This window comes from Aulonocara sp. 'chitande type north' Nkhata Bay, linkage group LG23 (genome assembly GCF_057382095.1).
Source record: "Aulonocara sp. 'chitande type north' Nkhata Bay isolate Kocher_YH1m ecotype deep benthic linkage group LG23, A_spYH_male_GT1.1, whole genome shotgun sequence".
In the NCBI taxonomy this organism is placed as follows: Eukaryota; Metazoa; Chordata; class Actinopteri; order Cichliformes; family Cichlidae; genus Aulonocara; species Aulonocara sp. 'chitande type north' Nkhata Bay.
This window is the reverse complement of record NC_141365.1, coordinates 31527703-31548896: the sequence shown is the minus strand read 5'-3', so window position 1 is coordinate 31548896 and position 21194 is coordinate 31527703. Positions and strand designations below refer to the sequence as shown.

The following is a 21194-nucleotide window of genomic DNA, read 5'->3' as shown; positions in this document are numbered from 1 at the left end:
AAACAATGATGTATTGCTGGCAAAATATTACACTGGCTTGTCAATAAATAGATGAATTTTAGTAGATTAAAAAAAAATGTAACATGCCTGTAAATAATTCCAAAATGCAAATGATCCTGTTTTGGGACTACAAATGTTTCAAATAAGTAAAACACCCAATACATTGTTTTAATGTTGTTTGTTGTATAAATTATTAAAACCACCTTTTGTTTTATGTTTATTTTGGTTAGGAGTGACGTCACCGTGACGTTGTTGTATATAGGGCTTTGCCGCATGATGTCATGGACGGAGGGGGGCACGCCCCCTCCCGCCATGACAGTAGGCCAGACAAAGCACATGGAAGCGTCAGCTATGGTTCGTATGTACTGTGTTGTCGGTTGCAACGGTAGATCACACAATAGGGAAAGGAAAGAAGCTGGAAAATGGGATCTCTTTTCATCGTTTCCCCTCCTGGAGGCAACGGGAGGGATCTCATGTATCCGATAATACTAAACGAAGACGTCAGGCTTGGATTGCAGCAGTCAGACGAGTGGATATCAAGTTCTCTGCCATCCCCAAACGAGAGCAATTGCCCACCTGAGAATTCATGTTGAGCGAGTAATAGGTAGTTTGCGTAACAAGTTCAAAATGCTACCACTACAATGCCAATCCGATTACTCACATCATGTGAGGGTGAAGACACAACACTGCTTGATAAGATTGCTAAGGTGTGCTGTGTTTTGGTGAATATGTGCCCCAGTGTGGTTGTCAAACCAGGGCCAAATGAAATTTGCTCTTTGCTCGTATTGCATGTACAGTTCATTGTAAATAATTGTACTTTCTGTAAAGTGGTTTCAATAAAACAGAAAAAAGTATGTTTATTTTTTTATTCAAGATCCGTTCACATGTACTTAGCAAGTACATACACATGAAATGCAAACTATTTACATGGCAACGCACAGCTGGCATCAATCGTGAACCGTTCATCTAGAGCAAATTTTGGGGCAGGTGTTGAGAAGTCAATGTTATGTGCAACCTCTGGCTGCATCTTGGTCATATGGTCAACGTACTCACAACGTGGAGGCTTAAAAACGGCCAAATCTTGTACCCAACCGTTTGTGAATCAGATGTGCGCCTCCAGGGATTTATAATTACGAAAATGATTTCCCCACAGGCAAGGTACGTGAAGATATTGGGATAGGACAACAGCGGTAGGCTGTCTGGGTTTCCACTCCACTGCCTTATTTCATACAGGTCCACATTACCGATGCACGCTATTTTTTCCAAGTACCGTCTCTTGGCTTCTGGGCGCAATCAGTCACGATACAGCCCTTTTGCGCTGATTTTAAGCATGGTTCTGGCAGTCCCGCTTCCAACACCGTGGCCCTTTCTCAATATGCGTACTTGTGTGTACTTGCGTTCTCGTGATACGTCATCAGTCGGAGACCAAGTACTGTTCCAATTCGAAGTACGCATCAAGCCGAGAACGCGAAAAAGTCCCGGATGTGTTCTCACTCCGCCCGTTTTATCGAGCATGCATCGGTGGTGACTGTCACTACCCAATCTGTACCGGAAACCCGATCGGTACCCCGCATGCGCGAAAGGTGTCTACTTCCGGTCGAAGCATTTTACGATAGTTACAGGTCAGAGTATCTGTTAACTCATTCACTGCCATTGACGTCTATAGCCGTCAATGGGTTTAACTCATTCACTGCCAATGGCTGGCAGTGAATGAGTTAAGAATAACAAGTATCTCTTAAAATGTTTCCGATAATGAAACATTTAATATAATGTAGACAAAAACAAAAAAATAAAAAGATAGTGACAGATCGGGACTTCCGATCCTTACTGCGCATGTGCAAAGTCGGACCGTACAAATCGGGTCTACCCGATCTGTACCGTGCATGTGCAGGGGTTTTCTTCTTCTTCTGTTCGTTTAATGGCAGTGTACTCCCCAGTGTACGAGGGCACCACCACCTGCTGACTGAGCGAATGAACCCTATTGTAAACTAAATTAGCGTCATTATAAACGTGTGTTAAATTTGATTTAGTGATAATCGAGTGTGTTTATGCTTGTCTGTGTGGAGAGGATTGTTGGAAAAGTGATGATAATGTCCGCTATCACTGTCAATTGCCAGTAAACACTTCATCTGGCTGCTGAATCTTCACTTGACATATTATAAAGTCTGTATTATTAACTCTGTCATTAGGCACCATTCTTCTTATTTTACGGCGCTGTTGTTCAATCAACGAACGCTCTCTGTTGAGGAGAAAAGCAAAAATTTGTTGCGGATACGGATTATCCATTGTTTAAATGTCCCGGTAGTCGAAAAGGAGGCAGAGCTGCTGAGAAATGCTAAGAGCTAACTGGGCGCTAACCGTGTCATTCAAATATATTGAATGTCGCAATGTTGGCAAAGAGAGGAAGTGACGTAAGATTTGCGCATGCGGGGTACCGATCGGGTTTCCGGTACGAATCAGGTAGTGACAGTGGCTGTATCCCAATTCAGGGTCTGCAGCCTTAAAGTACGCAGCCTCAACGGTCTTCAAGGGCCGCGTACTCAAAGACCACTAAGGCCGGAAGTGCGAGGCTTGTGAAATGGGACGGTCTAGCCTCCGTCGCGCTGCCCAGGTTGCCTAGCAACCATGATACTAACAGCTGGAAACGTTTCATACAGCTTTGTTTGACAGAAATGAAGAAGAAAATCTTTTGTTCATTTGTTTGTTTGTTTCTACATGAGCTTTGATCATTCTCTGTAAAATGAAGGTCAGCTATTGAAGGCGTATATTTTAAAGTAAAGGCTTTAAAACCAAGTTAGTACAAATGTCACTAATGTCACATAACTTTGCCGACATGTGGCCAACAGTAATGTTTTAATGTTCTTCGTTATTAAGCATTTGCACATAAATAAGTGACATAATATTCAGTACTTACTTAAAGTTTACTCTTCGGGCGCCCCTCATCCGCCGTTTTTTTTTCGGTAAAATTATCGTAATCGGCCTTAAAATGCGGCCTTTAAGGCTGCAGACCCTGAATTGGGATACAGCCAGTGGTCGTGTCCAAATTCATGGGCTGCATCCTTCTGAGGCCGCATTTGTAGACCGATTACGTCACAGCGACGCGCCGAAGGCTGTCCAAATTCGTAGACTCCTCCGAATGCAGCCGACAAATGCGTCCTCCTTTTCCCCGAATTTGAAGGATGGGTCAGGTGTGTCCTTCGTGGCATACCATATCCCAGAATTCATAGCGCGGCCCAGCCAAACTCCAGTTTCCAACAATGTTTCCAACTACTAAGTTTTAAAATTACTCATACTAATCTTTCTGGGTCACAAAATAAACTTTTAACATATTTTCAGGCGAGAAAGTAGCTGTGTAAACATCAAATATCTGCTCGGTTTATCAAGATATCGCATATTTGCAAAAGTGCCTCGACGTTTTCGGAGACGTCTGCTACCCACCAGCTCGATAGCTAGCTGGGAGCTCGAGGGTTACTGATGCGGCCGAGAACGGCACAACTCCCGGCACATCATTTTCAGATCACCGCGGACTGCTCGGGTTAAACGTAATATATAAGTCACTTAGACAACCTAAAAATGTTATTGTTGGGCTTTTTTTCAGTGTTTTGTTTGTTCGTGAGTAAATCGGTTTGGCTGAGATTAAAGTTATTAGATTAGATTAGATAAAATAAAACTTTATTAATCCCCTGGGTGGGTTCCTCCTTGGTTTTTACACAGCTGACTAAACGTCAAACAGAAAACTGATTAAACAGAAGTATGAGACAGTCGAGAATTTACGCCAGTGTCCTGTTATATTTTAGATAGCAAGGAGCAGACGGCTGAGTTTATTAAACTCCACCGAGACAGCGGTGACGCTAATCAGAAGGCTAGACCGTCCAATTTCACGGCCGTTTACTTCCGGCCTACCCGACCTTCTGAGGACCCGGCCCACGTAGACCGCGAAGGCCGGGTCTATGGGCTCAAAATGTGGTCATAAATAGTTTGTACTTGTAAATCAGTCTCGTATGTGTAAAAAGAATTTGTGTGTGTATAAAAGATTTGTATGTGTAAAAAGAATTTGTGTGTGTGTAAAAAAGATTTGTATGTGTAAAAAGAAATTGTGTGTGTATAAAAGATTTGTATGTGTAAAAAGAATTTGTGTGTGTGTAAAAAAGATTCGTATGTGTAAAAAGAATTTGTGTGTGTAAAAAAGATTTGTATGTGTAAAAAGAATTTGTGTGTGTGTAAAAAAGATTTGTATGTGTAAAAAGAATTTGTGTGTGCACAAAAAAGATTCGTATGTGTAAAAAAGATTTGCGTGTGCGTAAAAAAGATTCGTATGTGTAAAAAGAATGTGTGTAAAAAAGATTTGTATGTGTAAAAAAGATTTGCGTGTGCGTAAAAAAGATTCGTATGTGTAAAAAGAATTTGTGTGTGTAAAAAAGATTTGGGTGCTTTTTTGAACTGATTTGAACACACAAATCTTTTTTACACATACAAATCTTTTTTACACACATACAAATCTTTTTTACACACACACAAATTCTTTTTACACATATAAAACTGATTTACAAGTACAAAATATTTATGACCACGTTTTGGGCCCATACGGGTCCTCAGGAGAATGCAGTCCATGAATTTGGACACGACTTGTGTGGACTTGGTACAGCTAAATATCCCAAAATGCATTTCGTCCAAAACTCAAACGCGGCAATGGCGGACGAGCGGGGCTAATAACTTTTAAATATTACTCTTTCTGGGTCACAAAATAAACTTTTAAGTTATTTTCAAGCGAGAATGTAGCTGTGTAAACTTCAAATATTGGCTCGATTTATCAAGATATCATATGTTTCCAAACGCGCTCCGACGTTTTCGGAGACGTCTGTGACCCGCCAGCTCCATAGCAGACAGCGAGGTCGAGGATCATTAGAGCCGGCGAGAACAGCGACTCCCGGCACATCGTTTTCACCCCCCCCCCCCGCGGTCTTTTCGCTACTCAGGTTAAACAAACCCCAAACCCCAGTAGCTGTCTATTGTATTGAGTGTCCACTAAAATAAAGGCGTTCTAACATCTCACCTGCTTGTTTTTATTAAGGTATGTACACGTATGTACATGTACACTATTTTTATTAATAGAGCTTTCACTACTGAGGTTAAACATGATATATAAGTCACTTAGATCACTTCTAAATGTTAATGTTTGGTTTATTTCAGTGTTTTATTTGTTCCTGAGTAAACCGGTTTGGCTGTGATTAAAGTTAAGCTTCATAACATATTACTCACAGTTAAATTAAGAGGGGACGGCAGTAAAAACTCTGGACCTGTGACATCATCAAGTAAGCTGGTGTTCCAATTGTACAAGCCCGTGCTCGCGTTCTCGCCAAGTCCGGTCTCGCCGAGAACGTGAGTACGTACTCGCGTACTTTTTTTTTTTTTTTAAATTTGCACAGAACAGTACAACAATTATGGCAATCTCTACAAACATTCTATTTTCCCAACATGAAATAGTATCAGAACAGGCTGAATTCCAACATATAGAAGATAGATAATGAACAGGAAGTACAAACAACAACAAATAAATAAAAACAAACCCCAAACAGAATCAAAGCAAGCAAACAAACAAACAAACAAACAAAACAACAACAACAACAACAACAAAAAAGACGTTATACCTTAGGGGTTTTCTAGCAGATCTAGTTCAATAATCATATGATTCAGAACCAGAGCTTGGTTTTTTGTCCATAAATTTAACAGATGAGAGGAAGAGGCAGAGGTCTTTGTGAAAAGTCAAAAAGGACGGCTTTGTTTTCAGAAAACGACATTTGTGAATGAAGAATTTGCCCATAATTATTACATTTAGAACATTTTCAAGCTTCTTTTCTTTTCTTAGAGAACCCAAGATAATATCATTTTTAGAAAATTCAAGTAAGTTTGGAATCTTTGGAAAGAGCCAGTAGTGCACACAGGGCTTTACAGAATATACAATTATAAAATAAATGTTCTGTTGATTCAATATCCCCGTCACAAAAAGAGCAAGAATTATTATCAATAGCAAAGCGACGTCTGAGAAATTCTTTGGAAGGGTAAATACCAGAAAGGATTTTGTAGTGGACCTCCTTAGCTTTGGGAGGAATGGGAAGTTTTAGGTAATTTTTTCTGATCTCTTACTTTTGATCACTAGAGAACAGATGTGAGATGGAATTTGGATTGGATCTATAAGGGAAAAAACATTAGTAAATAATTCCCTAATTTGGGAGTTTTTTAGACTGTTAGCTGTAATGTTATGCCCATTTACCAAGAGTTCAGGGAGGTCAGGGGATCTAGTCAGGGTTTTGAAAAAGATTATATGCTGTACATAGAATGTTTTGAGGGATAGCCTTAGTAATTTTTTGAAATTCTTTGTTATTTATTTGCAGATTATAATTGGTGGTGAAATCTTCTAATAAAATTTTACCTCAATCATTTAACAAATGCATCACACTCGCGTACTTAGAATTGAGAAAGGGCCAGTGTGTTTGTTTTGATTTGTTGCCTTCTGACATGGCGCCGCGATCCCACAATACACTGCGGCGTGACGTCAACTCCAAAGCCCTATAAGGAAGTACAGCGAGAACGTCTCCGGGGCTGAGCTACCTTTATTTTTAGCATGATTTTAGGCATATTGTCATCAAACATTAAACAGTGGCTCTGCCGAGCTTGATTCCTTAGTGTGGGCCAGCAGATGGAGGAGCGGATATTTAGTGAGCTGTAGAGTGAGCATGAGTACGAGCTACCCCACGCCGCTTTATTCCCACGCTGGACGAGGAGACTTCCGAGAGGTTTACGAGCCGGCGGAGGACTCCTTCCTCCTGATTGATGCTCTGGAGAAAGACGCAGACCGGCTACAGCGGATGAGGTAGCCATAGATCGAGTATTATTTCCAGTAGACACACACACATTTTTATCAGAGTCTTAACTGCCTCTTCACCGTTTTCAGCCCGTGTGTATGTTTGGAGGTGGGCAGTGGCTCAGGAGTGGTGTCTGCATTCCTGGCGTCGGTGGTGGGACCTTCGGCTTTATATATGTGAGCCATTCTGGTACCTAGCAGCAATGTCCAGCCAATGGGACTTACTGATGTAGAACATAGCATCCAGTTTCATATACGCATGCATTTATGTTTCAGTTGCACTGATGTGAATCCTGCAGCAGCACAATGCACAGCAGAGACTGCTTCTTGTAACAGGGTGTCCCTGCAGCCGGTGATCACAGACCTGGTAATCTTCAGCTGCTCTTATGGTTTGGGGTTTTCACAACCTGCATATCTGAATGTTGTTCCTCCTGCAGGCTGACTCTCTTCTCCCCCAGCTGTGTGGGAAAGTGGACATACTCCTCTTTAACCCTCCCTACGTGGTTACGCCTTCAGAAGAGGTGCATCACATAGCTCAGCAGGGTTAATGAAGTTCAGGCATGGTGCATTAACCTCCAGTTACTCAGTGGGTTTTCTTTTTCAGGTGGGCAGCACAGGCATCGAAGCCGCCTGGGCTGGAGGGGAGAGAGGGCGAGAGGTGACAGACAGATTTCTGCCAGCTGTGGTGCAGCTGCTGTCCGATAAAGGGCTGTTTTACCTCATCACAATTGCTGAGAATGATCCAGGTTGGTTGACTTTATTCATTGCAAATTATTCATTGTAAGGAATTGAAGCTTGAATAGTTGTTTCCCCCCCTTTTTCTTAACCAGAGGAGATCATCCACCTACTGAGCCAAAGTGGCTTGAAGGGAGAGTCCTGTTTGTCTACAAGAGCGAGAAACGAGAGGCTGTCCGTCCTGCGTTTCCACAGGAACCAACAAACATGACCTCCTTGGACATGTTTGTCCAGGATGCATTTCTTTTAGCCCCTGAGGTAGAATTCAACAAGAGCAAATCATGGACAACTGGACAGCTGTTGAATCTCCAGAGGACGAACAGCATGGGAAAACTGCAAGGAATTGGATCAGTCAAAGGATATTTTTAATCCAAGCTGGCTCCATGGAAGGACATTTAGTCCTAAATGTCCTTCCATGTAGCCATGGACAAAAAACAGCCACTATAAAAATAAATGATTGAAATCCTTATAATTGACTGTTTGCATTCAACCACAGTTTTTATTATCAAGTCACCAATGATAACATTCAAAACCTCATAATCAAGCATTCAGATACTGTAACAAGAAGGCTCATCATGCTAAATCTGTTATTTAGTGAGTCCAATGCAAATCTACAAGATATATGTGGAATGTAGTTAATGCAGTCATTTATCTGGGTTTTTTCAAAAGCTTTAAGTGACCCTACAGCACATGTGTACAAAAGTCAGCTGAAGACTTTTTAAAGAGTAAACTTTTTCTACTCATCACTCTGTTAGTGCCTCAATTTCTCTAAAACCAGTTTTGTGTAACGGAAGTAAACTGGAATTGCTGTAAACAGCACATAATTATTATTATTAATTTTTTAATTTTTTTTATTTTTTATTTTAACTTGAGTGAGATTTCCAGCTTATGCGTCCATCCTCTCCAAGGCTCACAGCGCCGCTCGCCACCAGCTCCAGAGCTGCAGGGAAGGCTCGGTGCTCGGCCTCTCTGATTCTGTCGGAGAGACTCTCCTCTGTGTCGCTACCCAGCACGGGCACCGCCTCCTGCACGATGATGGCTCCTGCGTCCACCTCCTCCTGATCGAGTACAGAAGCCACAGCAAAATGTTAAACTTTCCTGCCTCCCACGACTCTGCTTCTTGGTTTTCACATCTGAACTAAACACAAGCTCCTACTTACTGCTACAAAGTGGACCGTGCAGCCGGTGACCCTCACACCAGCCTGCAGAGCCTGTTTCTGAGCGTTCACACCCTTGAACGAGGGTAGCAGAGACGGATGGATGTTCAGCAGCTTACCTGTGACAACAAACGCACTGAAACTGTAAGAAAACTTAAATCTCTCTGATATTTCACAGAAGAAAAGATGCGCTTCAGGGAGCCTACCATTCCATTTCTTGACAAAGGTTCCAGTGAGGATCCTCATGAACCCAGCCAGACACACCAACTCCACCCCAAATTCTTCCAGCACGCGATCAATGGTGCCATCGAACTCTGCGCGGCTGCCATATAGTTTGTGGTCTACCACCTATTCAGAGCCAGACAGACAGGTTTTTCCCCCAGAAAGTGTGCACACATGGATCAGACCACTGCTTAGGGTGTATTTATTTATTCATTTAATTCCAAACTCACATCAGTGAGCTCATCCAGACTTTTTAAATCTCCAAAACCCCACTCAAAGTTATCATAAATGCATTTTTTTCCCCCCCAAGTTAAGTGAAAAGCTACTTCTGGTTGTTACCCGGGTCTGGATGCCAGCCAGTGATGCTCTTTTCAGGCCTTGAACTCCTGGTTTGTTGGAAATCACCACCACAATCTCAGCTGAGCTGCACGGACGCTTGGCCTGCTCTATGAGGGCCTGCAGGTTTGTGCCTAGGAGAACAGAATAGTCATTTATTTTTAGACACCAGTTTAAAAAATATGGTCCTTCATTATCTTGACTCTGAAGGAGCAGACATACAAGGATACAACTTCTCTTCTCCTTCGCTTTTTTGCACACTACATGTGACCTCTCTCCAGCCGCATACATTTAAAACAATTAGTCAGAAGGAAGACGTCCTCACCTGACACTGTACTTCAATATTTTGGAAAACAAAATGACTTTCAAATTGCAAATACCTTGTCTAGATGATATTTTGTCACTGAAACATTGCGCCTGATAGTGGCAATGTTAGACTTATAAACTCTTCTGTTGCTTTTATGTGACACACACAGATTTCCTAAACCACTTTTCAAATGGTACTTGCATGAACTCATTTCACCATTATTAGAAACACACCTGTGCCAGAGATGAGAACGCCTACTTTTGTCCTCTTGCGTGGTACCATGCTGTTGTCGTGACAACCCCCATTCGCCTCGACTGCCACCTCTTTGCTGGAGGCCTGTCCCGCATTGAGCAGGCTGTTTTTCAGGTTGCGGACCACCACAGGTTCGGCCCCTGCGTGAACACAAAGTTCATTTTTAGTCTCTTTTGTTTCTGTCCCGCCAGCCTGTTTTTAAGCATCAGCATTTCACAGTCTCACCAGGTTCCTTGTGGGCCAGCGAACCGACAATCCAGGCCTCCTCGTGGGCTTGAAGCTGGCTCAGGACCCTCTGAGCGTCCACGGGGGCGACCACCAGCACCGCTCCCAGGCCGCAGTTGAAGGTGCGGGCCATCTCCTCTTCACTCAGACCTCCTTCCTTGTGGAGCCAGGAGAACACTGGGGGGATGCTCCACTGAGAGGCATCTGTACCGTGCATAAACCGTGTAAATAATCAATCAGGAGGTGCTGCAACTGTGCTGAATATAAAAACACTTCTGTTAAGTGTTTTTATACATTCTTATTCTTCCTCTCCACATTGTTCAGGTCGTTGTCTCTATGCTATAGTTTGCGTTTGTGCTTTCGTCTCACCTAAATCCACAGCCAGCTCCTGTGGCAGCACCCGTGGGATGTTCTCCAGGAGTCCCCCACCTGTGATGTGAGCGTAGGCTTTGACAGCACCGCTGCGCAGGATTGGCAGGAGCAGGGGGCTGTAGATCTTCGTTGGAGTCAGCAGAACCTCCCCTGGAATCAGAATTACAAACAATTGAGTTCAACTGTTAAGGGTAACCTGGAGGAAAGGCACACTTCATCTCTTTGACTCACCAACAGTCTGTCCTGACTTGCCAAAGGGAGCAGGGGAGCTGTAGCTGAGCTTTGCCTTCTCCAGGATTTTACGGACAAGACTGAAGCCGTTGCTATGAACCCCAGAGGAGGCCACTCCAATCAGCATGTGCCCCTCAGAGATATCCCCCAGTCTGGGCAGCAGAGCTCCTCGTTCCACTGCGCCGACGCAGAACCCGGCCAGGTCGTACTCTCCCGGAGGATAGACGCTCGGCATTTCAGCCGTCTCACCACCTGCAACAGAAGCAGATGGCATGAACTCAACATAACGTCAAGACCGGATCTACCTTACCTCATAAGCCTCAAATGGTATGTCTTGTTTCTCACCCAGCAGCGCGCAGCCGGCCATTTCGCAGGCCTTTGCGATGCCCCTGACCACCGAGGCGGCCACGTCCACATCCAGGCTACCACAGGAGAAGTAGTCGAGGAAGAAGAGCGGCTCAGCACCCTGTGCCAGCACATCGTTTACACACATGGCCACCAGGTCCTGACCCAGAATGCCGTGCTGCCCGCACGCCTGGGCGATCTGATGATTTAAAAAAGAAAAAAAAAAAATTAAAAGAAAATCCAAACACTGCTAGGTTTACAGGCTCTATTCTCCTTAAAGGACTGAAATCCCACCTTGAGCTTAGTCCCAACTCCGTCTGTTCCAGATACAAGGATCGGGTCCACAAATCCAGCCGCCTTCAGGTCAAAGAGCCCAGCGAAGCCTCCGAGCTCTGCATTACATCCTGGCAAAGACAGAAAAACAAGTGACTCATTCGTTCTAGTTTGTTGTTTAGACTACGGCTGCTTTATCTGAATAAAACAGATGTAATAAAAATCACAGCATTTAATGACTACAATTACTGAAAAGGCAGGAAAACGCGTTTTCTAATTAGAAAAAAGGTTTCCATCAGCAGAAGAGGAAGAAAATAAAATGAGGTTTACAGAGTGGCATTTAAACAATTTCCCCCCAATGTTGTGGGTTTGACATTCGATCACAGATACAAGCGCATAAGCTGTGTGTAAACACAATACAAACCCTTTCTTCCTTTTGTGTTCAATTTCTGCAGATAAGAACAAAATTACCAGAACGGGAAGTTGCCTTGGCCAGGGGTTTGATCACGTCCACCAGCCTGTTTCCGGCAGCAATGTCCACACCGCTGTCCTTATAGGTCAGACCTCTGTCAGAGACAACTGATCAGCACTCACTGAACTGTGACAGTCGGTAATATCGTGTTGGTCTGCAGCTGCTATCACAGTGAAGCTAATGAAAGAGGCTAAAAATCAGTCGGGAATTCCTCACTGTGAATTAGATCAGCTACATGACAACTTAATTAGCTGAAGATGAAAATTAATACCCGCGGAAAGAAGAACAAGGACGCAGTTTATTATTCAAATACATGATATCCAGCAAAGGAATGAACAAAAGCACAACAGAATTTTTAGCCACACACACACCTGTGCTGTTTCAAGTGAGCGATGGCTCGGTGACCGATGTCGCGCCTGTACACCGCGTCCGGGAAGCCAACTGCCGCCACACCCTGATTGGCCGCCTGCAGGGCCAGCTCCAGAGACGACTTCACTGCAGTGACAGACAAGACCCGCCCGCCGCTGGAGACCACGCTTCCTTCTTTCAAGGCTGTACCGGCATGGAAAATCTGCAGCCCCATGTCCTGAATCAGGGACAACCCTGAGGAGGAGCCAAGGTGTTACACTAATAGTTCCAAGCACTATAACGTGCGCAAACACAGTATATGTCCCAAAAATCTAGATGTAGTGTTTTCAGTAAAGCACTTGCAGAAATTAATGCATTACATTAACTTGATCATTTTTTGCAATAAAATGTGCATGTTTTTTTTTTTCGATTGCAGAATTATTACATCCACAGAACCACAGACTGAAACATTAACATGAAGGAAAAAGGAACTAGAGTTTTGCACATGTACAGACTGAGAGGCTCACAGAAAAAGTGAAGCCACACTCCATCTTCACTCACAGACAATTTTAAACAAGACTCCTGCTGAAATCGCGGATTTCCTGTACCTGTGATTTCGACTCCTTTCTTGTAGGAGCCGGGGTAACCGCCACTGGCCATGACCACAGTGACTGCAGAGCTGTCCTGGTGCCACACGGGGGCGTTGGAGGCCAGTTTGCCATTCATGGTGTTCATGATCACTTCATATAGGTCGCTCTGCAACAGCGGCAGCAGCACCTGGAGGAAAATGGCAAGAGCGGAGAGAAACGCTTAGTTTTAAAGAGAGGAGATGCAAAGGTGGACGTCTGCCTGTGAAACACACACCTGACACTCGGGGTCTCCGAAGCGGCAGTTAAACTCTAGCACCTTCGGGCCCCGCTCTGTCAGCATCAGGCCTGCGTACAGCACGCCTGAAAGACAAGGGCATAAACGATAAGTGAAAATAAATGAAGGCTGCTGCAGCAAACATTGACTACAGATGGTACTCACCCACATAGGGTGTTCCCTCCTCACGCATCCCATCCACAGTCTTCTGCAGAACAGTCTCTGTGATTTGCTGCAGCAGGTCCTGACTCACCTGTACCACAGTGACAGAAAGCAGCTTAACCATTAGCCAGCAAAAACTAAAGTAGAGCACAAACAGGGTGGTGCAGCACGACTACAGTTAACGTTACCTGAGGGGTGGGGCAGTAAGCTCCCATGCCGCCTGTGTTTGGGCCCAGGTCACTGTCCTGCAGCCGCTTGTGATCCTGTGCAGGGGGCATCTGTGACACCGAGTGGCCGTCGCTGAAACACAGGCACTACAAAACCAGAGCATGCGGGATAAGCAGTTTGCCAATTTTGATGGAAGAAAAAAAATATACACGCACATGTATATAAAAAAAATTCTTACGTTTGTTTAAGTTTTCTCAGACTTTAACTTAAACTATTGCACTCACAGATACTTCCTCTCCCTCCAGAAGCTCCTCCACCACCACCGTCTCCCCTGCAGATCCAAAGGCTCCATCCTTGAGCGCACAGTAAACACAGCAAACTGTTGACACTGGAAGATCCAATTACCTCCCCCAAAATTCTTCAACAGCTCAATATATCGGGTAAAAAACCCCCCCAAAAAAACAAAACAAAAAACCCCAACAAACTTCTGAGACTCCACCAGCGATTATTCTACTGACTAACCAGGCGACTCTGCACCTGAGGCTGCTGTGCAGCTTTAAAGGGAAACAGTCTGAGAGAGAAGAAGAAAGGCGTTTAAAGGCTTCTGCAGTTCAATTTCTTTTGGGAGGATACAGGGCAGAGAAGCAGCTTTGCATAAACAAGGCACACCAAAGTCTAGAAAAATGAGGAGCTGCCTACAGAAATATAATCCACTGCAGGATTTGTTTAGCACACAAAATAATGGTAACAGATTACGACAGCTGTGTAGCATGTTTCTGCCATCACTTTGAAAGAAGAAAGAAAAAAGTAGCACGTTATAATTCACTTCACTGCAGCACTTCTGGATGCTCACAACAGGAAACACGATGCAGCAGATCAAAGCAGATGACTTTGACCTGGAAGAAACGTGTTTGAATACTCAGTGAAGCAGACCTTAATCGTGCTTTCCTGAGTAGGTCGGAATTCCAGAGTTTCCAGCTGGAATTGCAGGGTTTTTTTTGATGAGTAAATATTCTAAATTATGTTAACATTAATGAGCAGTCATCTGTGCCTGCACTGCTACACTCTACTGATGCTCAATACTAACTAGAATAGCACTTTACCCTCTCGTCCAACCCTGGTCACCACCCCAATGCCAAACTCCAGACTTAAAACTGTTAGTTTGTGAAATCCCATTTTAATGTTTACTGAGGTATTTTCTGTGTTTTATTGCAGGAATAGTTTGAAAAATTCCTCCAACATTCCTCATGCTAATAGTAAATAACTCTCAATAATATAGTAACATACTCTGTTTTGCATTCCTGTTTAAAAATTACTTCCCAATACTTCCAAAAAAGAAAAACACCTGAAAACATGGAAGCTTGTTTCTGCCACATTTCTCCTCCCCCTGTTTTTTGGCAACTGAAACTTCAACATAGCTCAAAACTGACAAAAACATGTTTTTTTTGTCAAGTTGGTAAACTCAAACTGTGATTTTGAATTATTACATTAAAATTTAAATGAAGTAACATGAAATTTTGAATTACGGATGGCAAATTATTTTCTTTTTTTTCCTTAAGTGGCAGAAAGTTTCAGCTCACAGTAGCAACGTTTAACGTTATACTTCATCAGGAAATACACGTTAGCTTTCTGTTTGAGACAGACATTGTTGGTGCCAAGTCAGTTTTGTTCCTTAGCCGTTTCAAAACTTTTGAAATGTGAATGTGAGAGTGACTGAATAGTGGCATTGTAAAGCGCTTTGGGTGCCTTGAAAAGCGCTATATCAATCCACTCCATTATTATTGTTATTATTAAATTACTTACCAGTTTAATTTGTCAGCAACTTTCTGCCAGCCCTCTCTCCTTGCTTTTGCAGCCTTTGCAGTGTTCCCTTGCGTTCTGATTAAACTCTGAAACTCCTGAAATCCCTCACTCAAGAGTTCTTGCTCTGCTGCCGAAAAATACCGAGCCGAGCGCGCTCCGTCGACATTTTCGCCGACCAATCAGAGGGTTGCCGATCAATGTTTCTACTATCGATGCGTAGCCCCTTTTACGACACCCAGTGATGTCACATTACTGCGTCCAGCTGTACTAATCGTCAACAGCAGGTGTGTTCGGGGAACCGGATTAGCGAGCTCACGGTTAGCGCGATGGTTTGGTCTTGGATGTAGTGAGCGACGTACGAAGAACGGGCCCCTGAACCATGTCCTTCTCAAAAATAAATAAAACAAGGTCCATTGTCTGCAAATGGTGTAAAATCTGCATCTGAAGACATTAAAAAGACTGAGGAGTGCGCCATAACAGCACAGCTACAACATAAAGGTGAAATTAAGAGGAAGAGCAGAGTTGGCACTAATTCCCACCCTTTTCATATACACAAAGCAGTTTGGTCCAACATTCATATAAAAATAATGTTTACAGCAGCTTTAAGTAGCCCAGAAATGTGCTGGGAAATGAGCATTGAGAACATTACATACATCACTGATCTAGGAGGACTGCTCTGTGGGCAGCTGTGACTGAATATTCAAAAAGGAAGCTTTTACAACACTCATTCATCTATTTTCAATTAAAAATTTTAGCCAAATACTGCTGCCCATTTCCCCCTCTTTCCCCTCCTTGCTATAACATAAGGCCAGGGATTAATGAAGAGCTGCAGTATTGCTTAATAGCCTCACACCTTCATAATGTCCATCACGGCCTGACAGGCCTCGTCCTGATCTCGCGCCACGATCACTCCCTTCCCTGCAGCCAGACCGCTTGCCTTCACCACCAGAGCTGGAAAGTCGGCCCTGGAGAATCAAAGAGATGAAATAAACCTGGATAATGTGCAACAGGAATCTTTTCTCTGCCTCCCCGCTGCCGCCACAGACATACACTGAACAGATGCTGATACTGAGCATAAAATGTTTTTTTTTGTGCACCATTTAACATTTGCAGTGCGCGCTGCTGTTGGGGAATGGGTTTGCGATCCGTATGGATGAAGGCTGTCAGAATATGGCAGCTGTTGTTCTGCCCAAGATGCTTTACATGACCAGAGAAACGGCTCTCATTGAGCGCAAGACATTTTTTTTCCCCTTTTACCCTCCCCTTTGTCAATAAAAGTAACAAATCTGTTTATGCCGGATTGCTCCGTGCGGCTTCGCTCATCAGAAAGGCGGTCATTACATCTTAGATCATTAACTCATGAAACCATCTGAGGAAGGAAACTTCCATCTTCTTTCACGGTGTCGCTTTTTATGCGTTTCACGGCTCTAAAAACAAAACTTCGCAGCCATAGACAGTCTTTTACCGTAAACAGAAAACCCCATCTCCAATCCCAACTACTTCTTCAATTAAGCTGGACCAAGACGAGTTTTCAACAGTCCAAAACCAGAACTGTAACTTTAATGAAGTGTATTGCCTCACATATCCTTCTATAGTACTGACGTGCGGATGTAGTGACAGGCCTGCTGGGGGTCGGTGAAGGACCCGTAGCGAGCTGTGGGGATGCCGTGACGTTCCATGAAGGCCTTGGAAAAGCTCTTACTGGCCTCCAGCTGAGCTGCTTTGGCTGAAGGACCAAAACATGGAACTCCTGCAGCCGTCAGGTCATCCACAATACCTGAAAGAGAAGCAACAGGTGCATTTAATATAAAAATCATACCCATCATACAAGTTTAAACAGATGGCCGGCACTTACCTGCTGCCAACGGAACTTCAGGTCCGACCACAACCAGCCCCACATGGTGATCCTTGCAGAACTGAGCCAGGATGGTGTGGTTGCTCACTGATACCTCTGCACAGAGTGTGAGCACTTAGACATCATTCAGTCTTCAGCTGCTTGACGGTGTAATCAGCATGGCATACCGAGCATATCCCATTAGGCTAATTATGTAATTAACTCAATCAGTGCATTAATTAATACATATCTGTGCGAGCGTCCTCATCGTCACCTTAAACAGAGGTGCTGTAAAAGTTTGTGCTATATTTATTAAAGCTCTTAATGAGTAACGCTAATGAAGAAGGATATGAAACGCAAAGAAGTTCATCTGTAAGATAAGAAACTTAGAATGTTGGCAAAGTGCAAAAACGTGTCATATCGCAGCTTTAGTGTGGAATCTGTGCCGCTACCCTTGCATAAAGCAGGCAAGCCAATTCCTCCGATTTACAGATTTGATGCTTTGCAGCTTCTGGTTTAATGTGATGTGCATAAGTCTTCAGTCATCCTTCATTTCTTTTCATTTTGTTAGGAAAATGTGTAAAAGGTGCAGTGATTTACACCACAGCAAGACCTTCGAAAATTGTCTGAACGCTTGTGTCTCAGAGGGACACCTGATCTTCACAAAGTTGCCCGTCACTCAAGTATTAATATAGAAAACACTTCCCACTTACCAGAATTGCTGATTTTTCCACAGCCGGCCGTGCCCGCGTTACCCGGCGCTACCAGAACCTGCTGAACCTGTGGCGACTGGGCCAGCTTCCACGCCAGCGCGTGCTCCCGCCCGCCGCCACCAACCACCAGCACCCGCCCTGCCATGACACCTGAGCGGCAAAAGAAGAACAACACCACCACCAAAACTCATCTTGTCATCCACCTTTAATTGACAGCACTCGTGCCAATTTAATTGCATGCAAACGGTGACCTATAACTGCACAGCTGCGAGGAAGCGGTGACCTTTTCAGTCAGCCTGCTGCTCTCATATTATCTTGTATCGCCGCGGTAACAAGGATCCAATCAAGCAGAACATAAACACAAGTCAACAATTACACAGAATGGTCACCAGGCAAGGCTAAATCACCAACAAGTGGAAACACAGGCTCAATTTGCATAGAAAAATAAAACCATAACAGCCACAGTGTGGCTGGGCAGTTATTCGGCAGTCCCTCCATTTTTGGAGTATTCATCCAATGCATTTTTTAAAAAAAATCCCTGTCATGGAAATTTAATTAACAAAGCTAGCAGACACTGTAGTAGCAGTAAAAACACCTTTAATTCTTCTATCGCATGCATGAGGACAGACATCAGTCAGGGGGCACTGAGAGCCGTCTTTGAAAATGAACAGTACTGGCCTCTTTTTAATACAGTCAACAGAACAAACGAAGGCCTTAAACAGCTGTTCCTTACAACTGCTTCCCCAAGGAAAGAGTTTACAATCCTTTACAAGAGCAGTCTGGGGTGATAAAGTCAAAGTACTGTTACTAAGACAATATGTGACCAATACGTAAAAAAAGTCCAACATATCCCTTTTACTTCAAACTATTGGGAATCTATTAGAAAGCAGGATACGGATATAAAACAGCTGAAAGGGACTACAAAGTTGTTTGTTGGCCCTTGAAATCAAACAAACTGGGGTCAGAGTTTAAACCATCCCCATGTGCGCTGACCTGAAACCCATTCCTTGAACCCTGGGAGGTTGTGCAACTGCATGGTTTGCTACAGTAAAGGCCAGTTTTTGCAGATACACTGCATCAGTGCAGTGACTTCAGGGATAAGACAACACAAAGGCGTGTGTGTTGCACAGTGGTTGCGCATGCTCAACAATTAACCAAATCATCGGGTTTGATTGAAATCACTCCGCTCATGTGACTCGCTTTTAAGATGCACGAGTCCAATAAGGGTTTAAGAAAGCTTTTTTTTTTTTCTTGAGAACCTTCACTGACAAAGCTGTTTATACGCTGTTACACAACATGCTGCGCAAAATGATGCATTTGAAACTGGTATTACTGCACTGGCATGTGCCAGAATGTATATGAATGAATTTCACTGCTATACTCTGGGAAACCAGTGAAAATGTGGCAGCATGTACACAGAAATCCATGCATTTATTCTAGAATAACAAAAAAAAAAAAACATCCACTGCATTTCTAATAAACTTTCTTGGATCGTCTGTGCAATGCATTCAATCCCATTCTTTTCCACTAAGAGTACATTCAGCGACATTACCGCGTTAAACTGGGTAAAGTGAGCATGTCGCGTGCCACTTTAACACTTACCTGCGCGTGTTAAGTGTATGTGTGAAACAGGAATTAGCCGGAGCCCAGACCAGGACAACAGTCAGACGTGTAGCCTCTGCTCCCAGCCCGCTGACTGACCGAGGGGATGCAAAGTATGTCATCACACACACATACAACACACCACGTGGATCCAATGTAACAAATACATATTCACTATACGTTAGCAAACGCTACGAAAAGTTAGCTTAAAGTGCTACGAAGCATAACAAAGTGTATCGGCGTTTGTGTTCGCTGCTTACCTTTATGTGTTGTACAAACTAATCTGGGACACTTTTTTGGGGAATTCTACAACTTCCTCGGGGTGTAACTGGCAAGTGCATCATGGGAATTGTAGTTTGTTCGCCATCTCGTGCTAGTGTGGCGACCATTGACTGTAGAAAACACAGTCAATGGTGGCGACTCGAATTAGGAAAACCGGTAAAGGCAACTAACTAGATGGTGATGACAGCAACACCTGGTGTAACACCCCAGGAGAGATTGCCGGCGCAAACGTTGTAACAGTTATAAAAGGCACACAGGCTCGTTATTATCGGGCAGAGACAAGGCAGGTCAAGTTCATCAAACAAAGTTTATTGGACAAAATCACTAAAATTGTAGAGCTGAAAAAAAGAACTTCTTAAGTAGCAGGGCTGGGAACCGTTAATTAAGACACGTTATTTACAAACATTACTTAAAATAACAAGGTTCAGTAAAATGATCCTGTGTAGTCTGTCTACAATCCTCACTGCAACTTAAATGGTGCGTAATACCCATTTCCCGGTGTGTATGCTCACATGCATCAGAGGGAATTCCACCACACGTGCCTAGCCCTCACAAGCATAAGTAAGTAAGTAAGTAAAATTTATTTATATAGCACATTTCACAGATAAAAATCACAAAGTGCTTTACAGTAAGATCAGACATACAAGTTAAAATTAATTAAATTAGTTAAAAGCCCGTTTGTATAAAAATGTCTTCAGCTGCTTTTTAAAGGAGTCAGTAGAGTCTAGACAGCGTAAAGACAACGGCAGAGAGTTCCACAGCCTAGGTGCCAGTGCCTGAAAAGCCCGATCCCCACAATCTAGTACGTGGGACCACCAGTAGCCTCTGACCTGAAGACCTAAGTGCTCGGGATGAAGCATGAGGTTTCAACAGGTCAGAGATATACTGGGGAGCTTCACCATGCAGAGCTCTAAAAGTTACAACTAAAATTTTAAAATGAACCCTAAAATTTACAGGCAACCAATGAAGAGAAGCCAAAACTGGAGTAATGTGTGACCTCTTGTTTGTACCAGTTAAAAGTCTTGCCGCTGCATTCTGTACAGACTGAAGGCGATCCAGAGCTGATTTGTTAAGACACGTAAAAAGACCGTTACAATAATCCAAACGAGAAGAGATAAAAGCATGAATAATCATCTCAAGTTCTGCCTTTGACACCAGTAGCCTGAGTTTAGAAATGTTTCTTAGATGATAAAAACAGTTCCGGACAAGTTGTTTAGAGTGTTTCTCAAGAGACATCGAACTGTCAAATATAACACCTAAGTTTCTGAGACTCGACTGAAATGAAGGGTCTAAAAAACTGATATGCTGCCTAATTTCTGAGAGCATGTGATCAGGTGCAATAATCAAAGTTTCTGTTTTATCTGCATTTAACTGAAGGAAATTGTCATTTAACCATTGTTTGATTTCTGACAGACAATTATTTAAACAAGACAATTTATACAACTCAGAAGCTTTGAAAGAACAGTACAACTGAATGTCATCAGCATAGAGATGATAAGAAATATTATTGTAACGTCTGATAATGTGGCCTAGAGGGAGGATATACAGCAAAAAGAGAATAGGACCTAAAACAGATCCTTGAGGTACCCCAGAAGACAGAACTGATGTTTCCGACAGCACATGATTTAT

The 21194-nt window shown here is 43.3% G+C and overlaps 2 protein-coding genes across 2 annotated transcripts; one reads left to right on the top strand and one right to left on the bottom strand.

Annotated features, from left to right (window-relative positions):
• Positions 1-6543: 6543 nt before the first annotated feature.
• Positions 6544-8385, top strand: hemk2 (HemK methyltransferase 2, ETF1 glutamine and histone H4 lysine). Its single transcript, XM_086281847.1, has 6 exons — positions 6544-6871; positions 6953-7039; positions 7139-7229; positions 7300-7383; positions 7467-7608; positions 7693-8385. Exons 1-6 carry the CDS (start codon positions 6735-6737, stop codon positions 7806-7808), a joined length of 657 nt encoding a protein of 218 aa, XP_086137973.1. The 5' UTR covers positions 6544-6734; the 3' UTR covers positions 7809-8385.
• Positions 8058-19734, bottom strand: gart (phosphoribosylglycinamide formyltransferase). The gene is made up of 23 exons (XM_086281845.1): positions 19544-19734; positions 19284-19377; positions 17682-17831; positions 16990-17085; positions 16737-16911; positions 15988-16099; positions 13616-13684; positions 13352-13477; positions 13167-13254; positions 13002-13087; positions 12746-12914; positions 12161-12392; positions 11789-11883; positions 11339-11448; positions 11045-11243; positions 10700-10951; positions 10466-10618; positions 10097-10300; positions 9853-10011; positions 9316-9446; positions 8961-9102; positions 8758-8873; positions 8058-8655 (listed from the first exon to the last, which is right to left on the bottom strand). The coding sequence occupies exons 3-23, from the start codon at positions 17824-17826 to the stop codon at positions 8461-8463; spliced, it is 3054 nt and encodes a 1017-aa protein (XP_086137971.1). The 5' UTR covers positions 17827-17831; positions 19284-19377; positions 19544-19734; the 3' UTR covers positions 8058-8460.
• Between the last annotated feature and the right edge of the window lie 1460 nt (positions 19735-21194).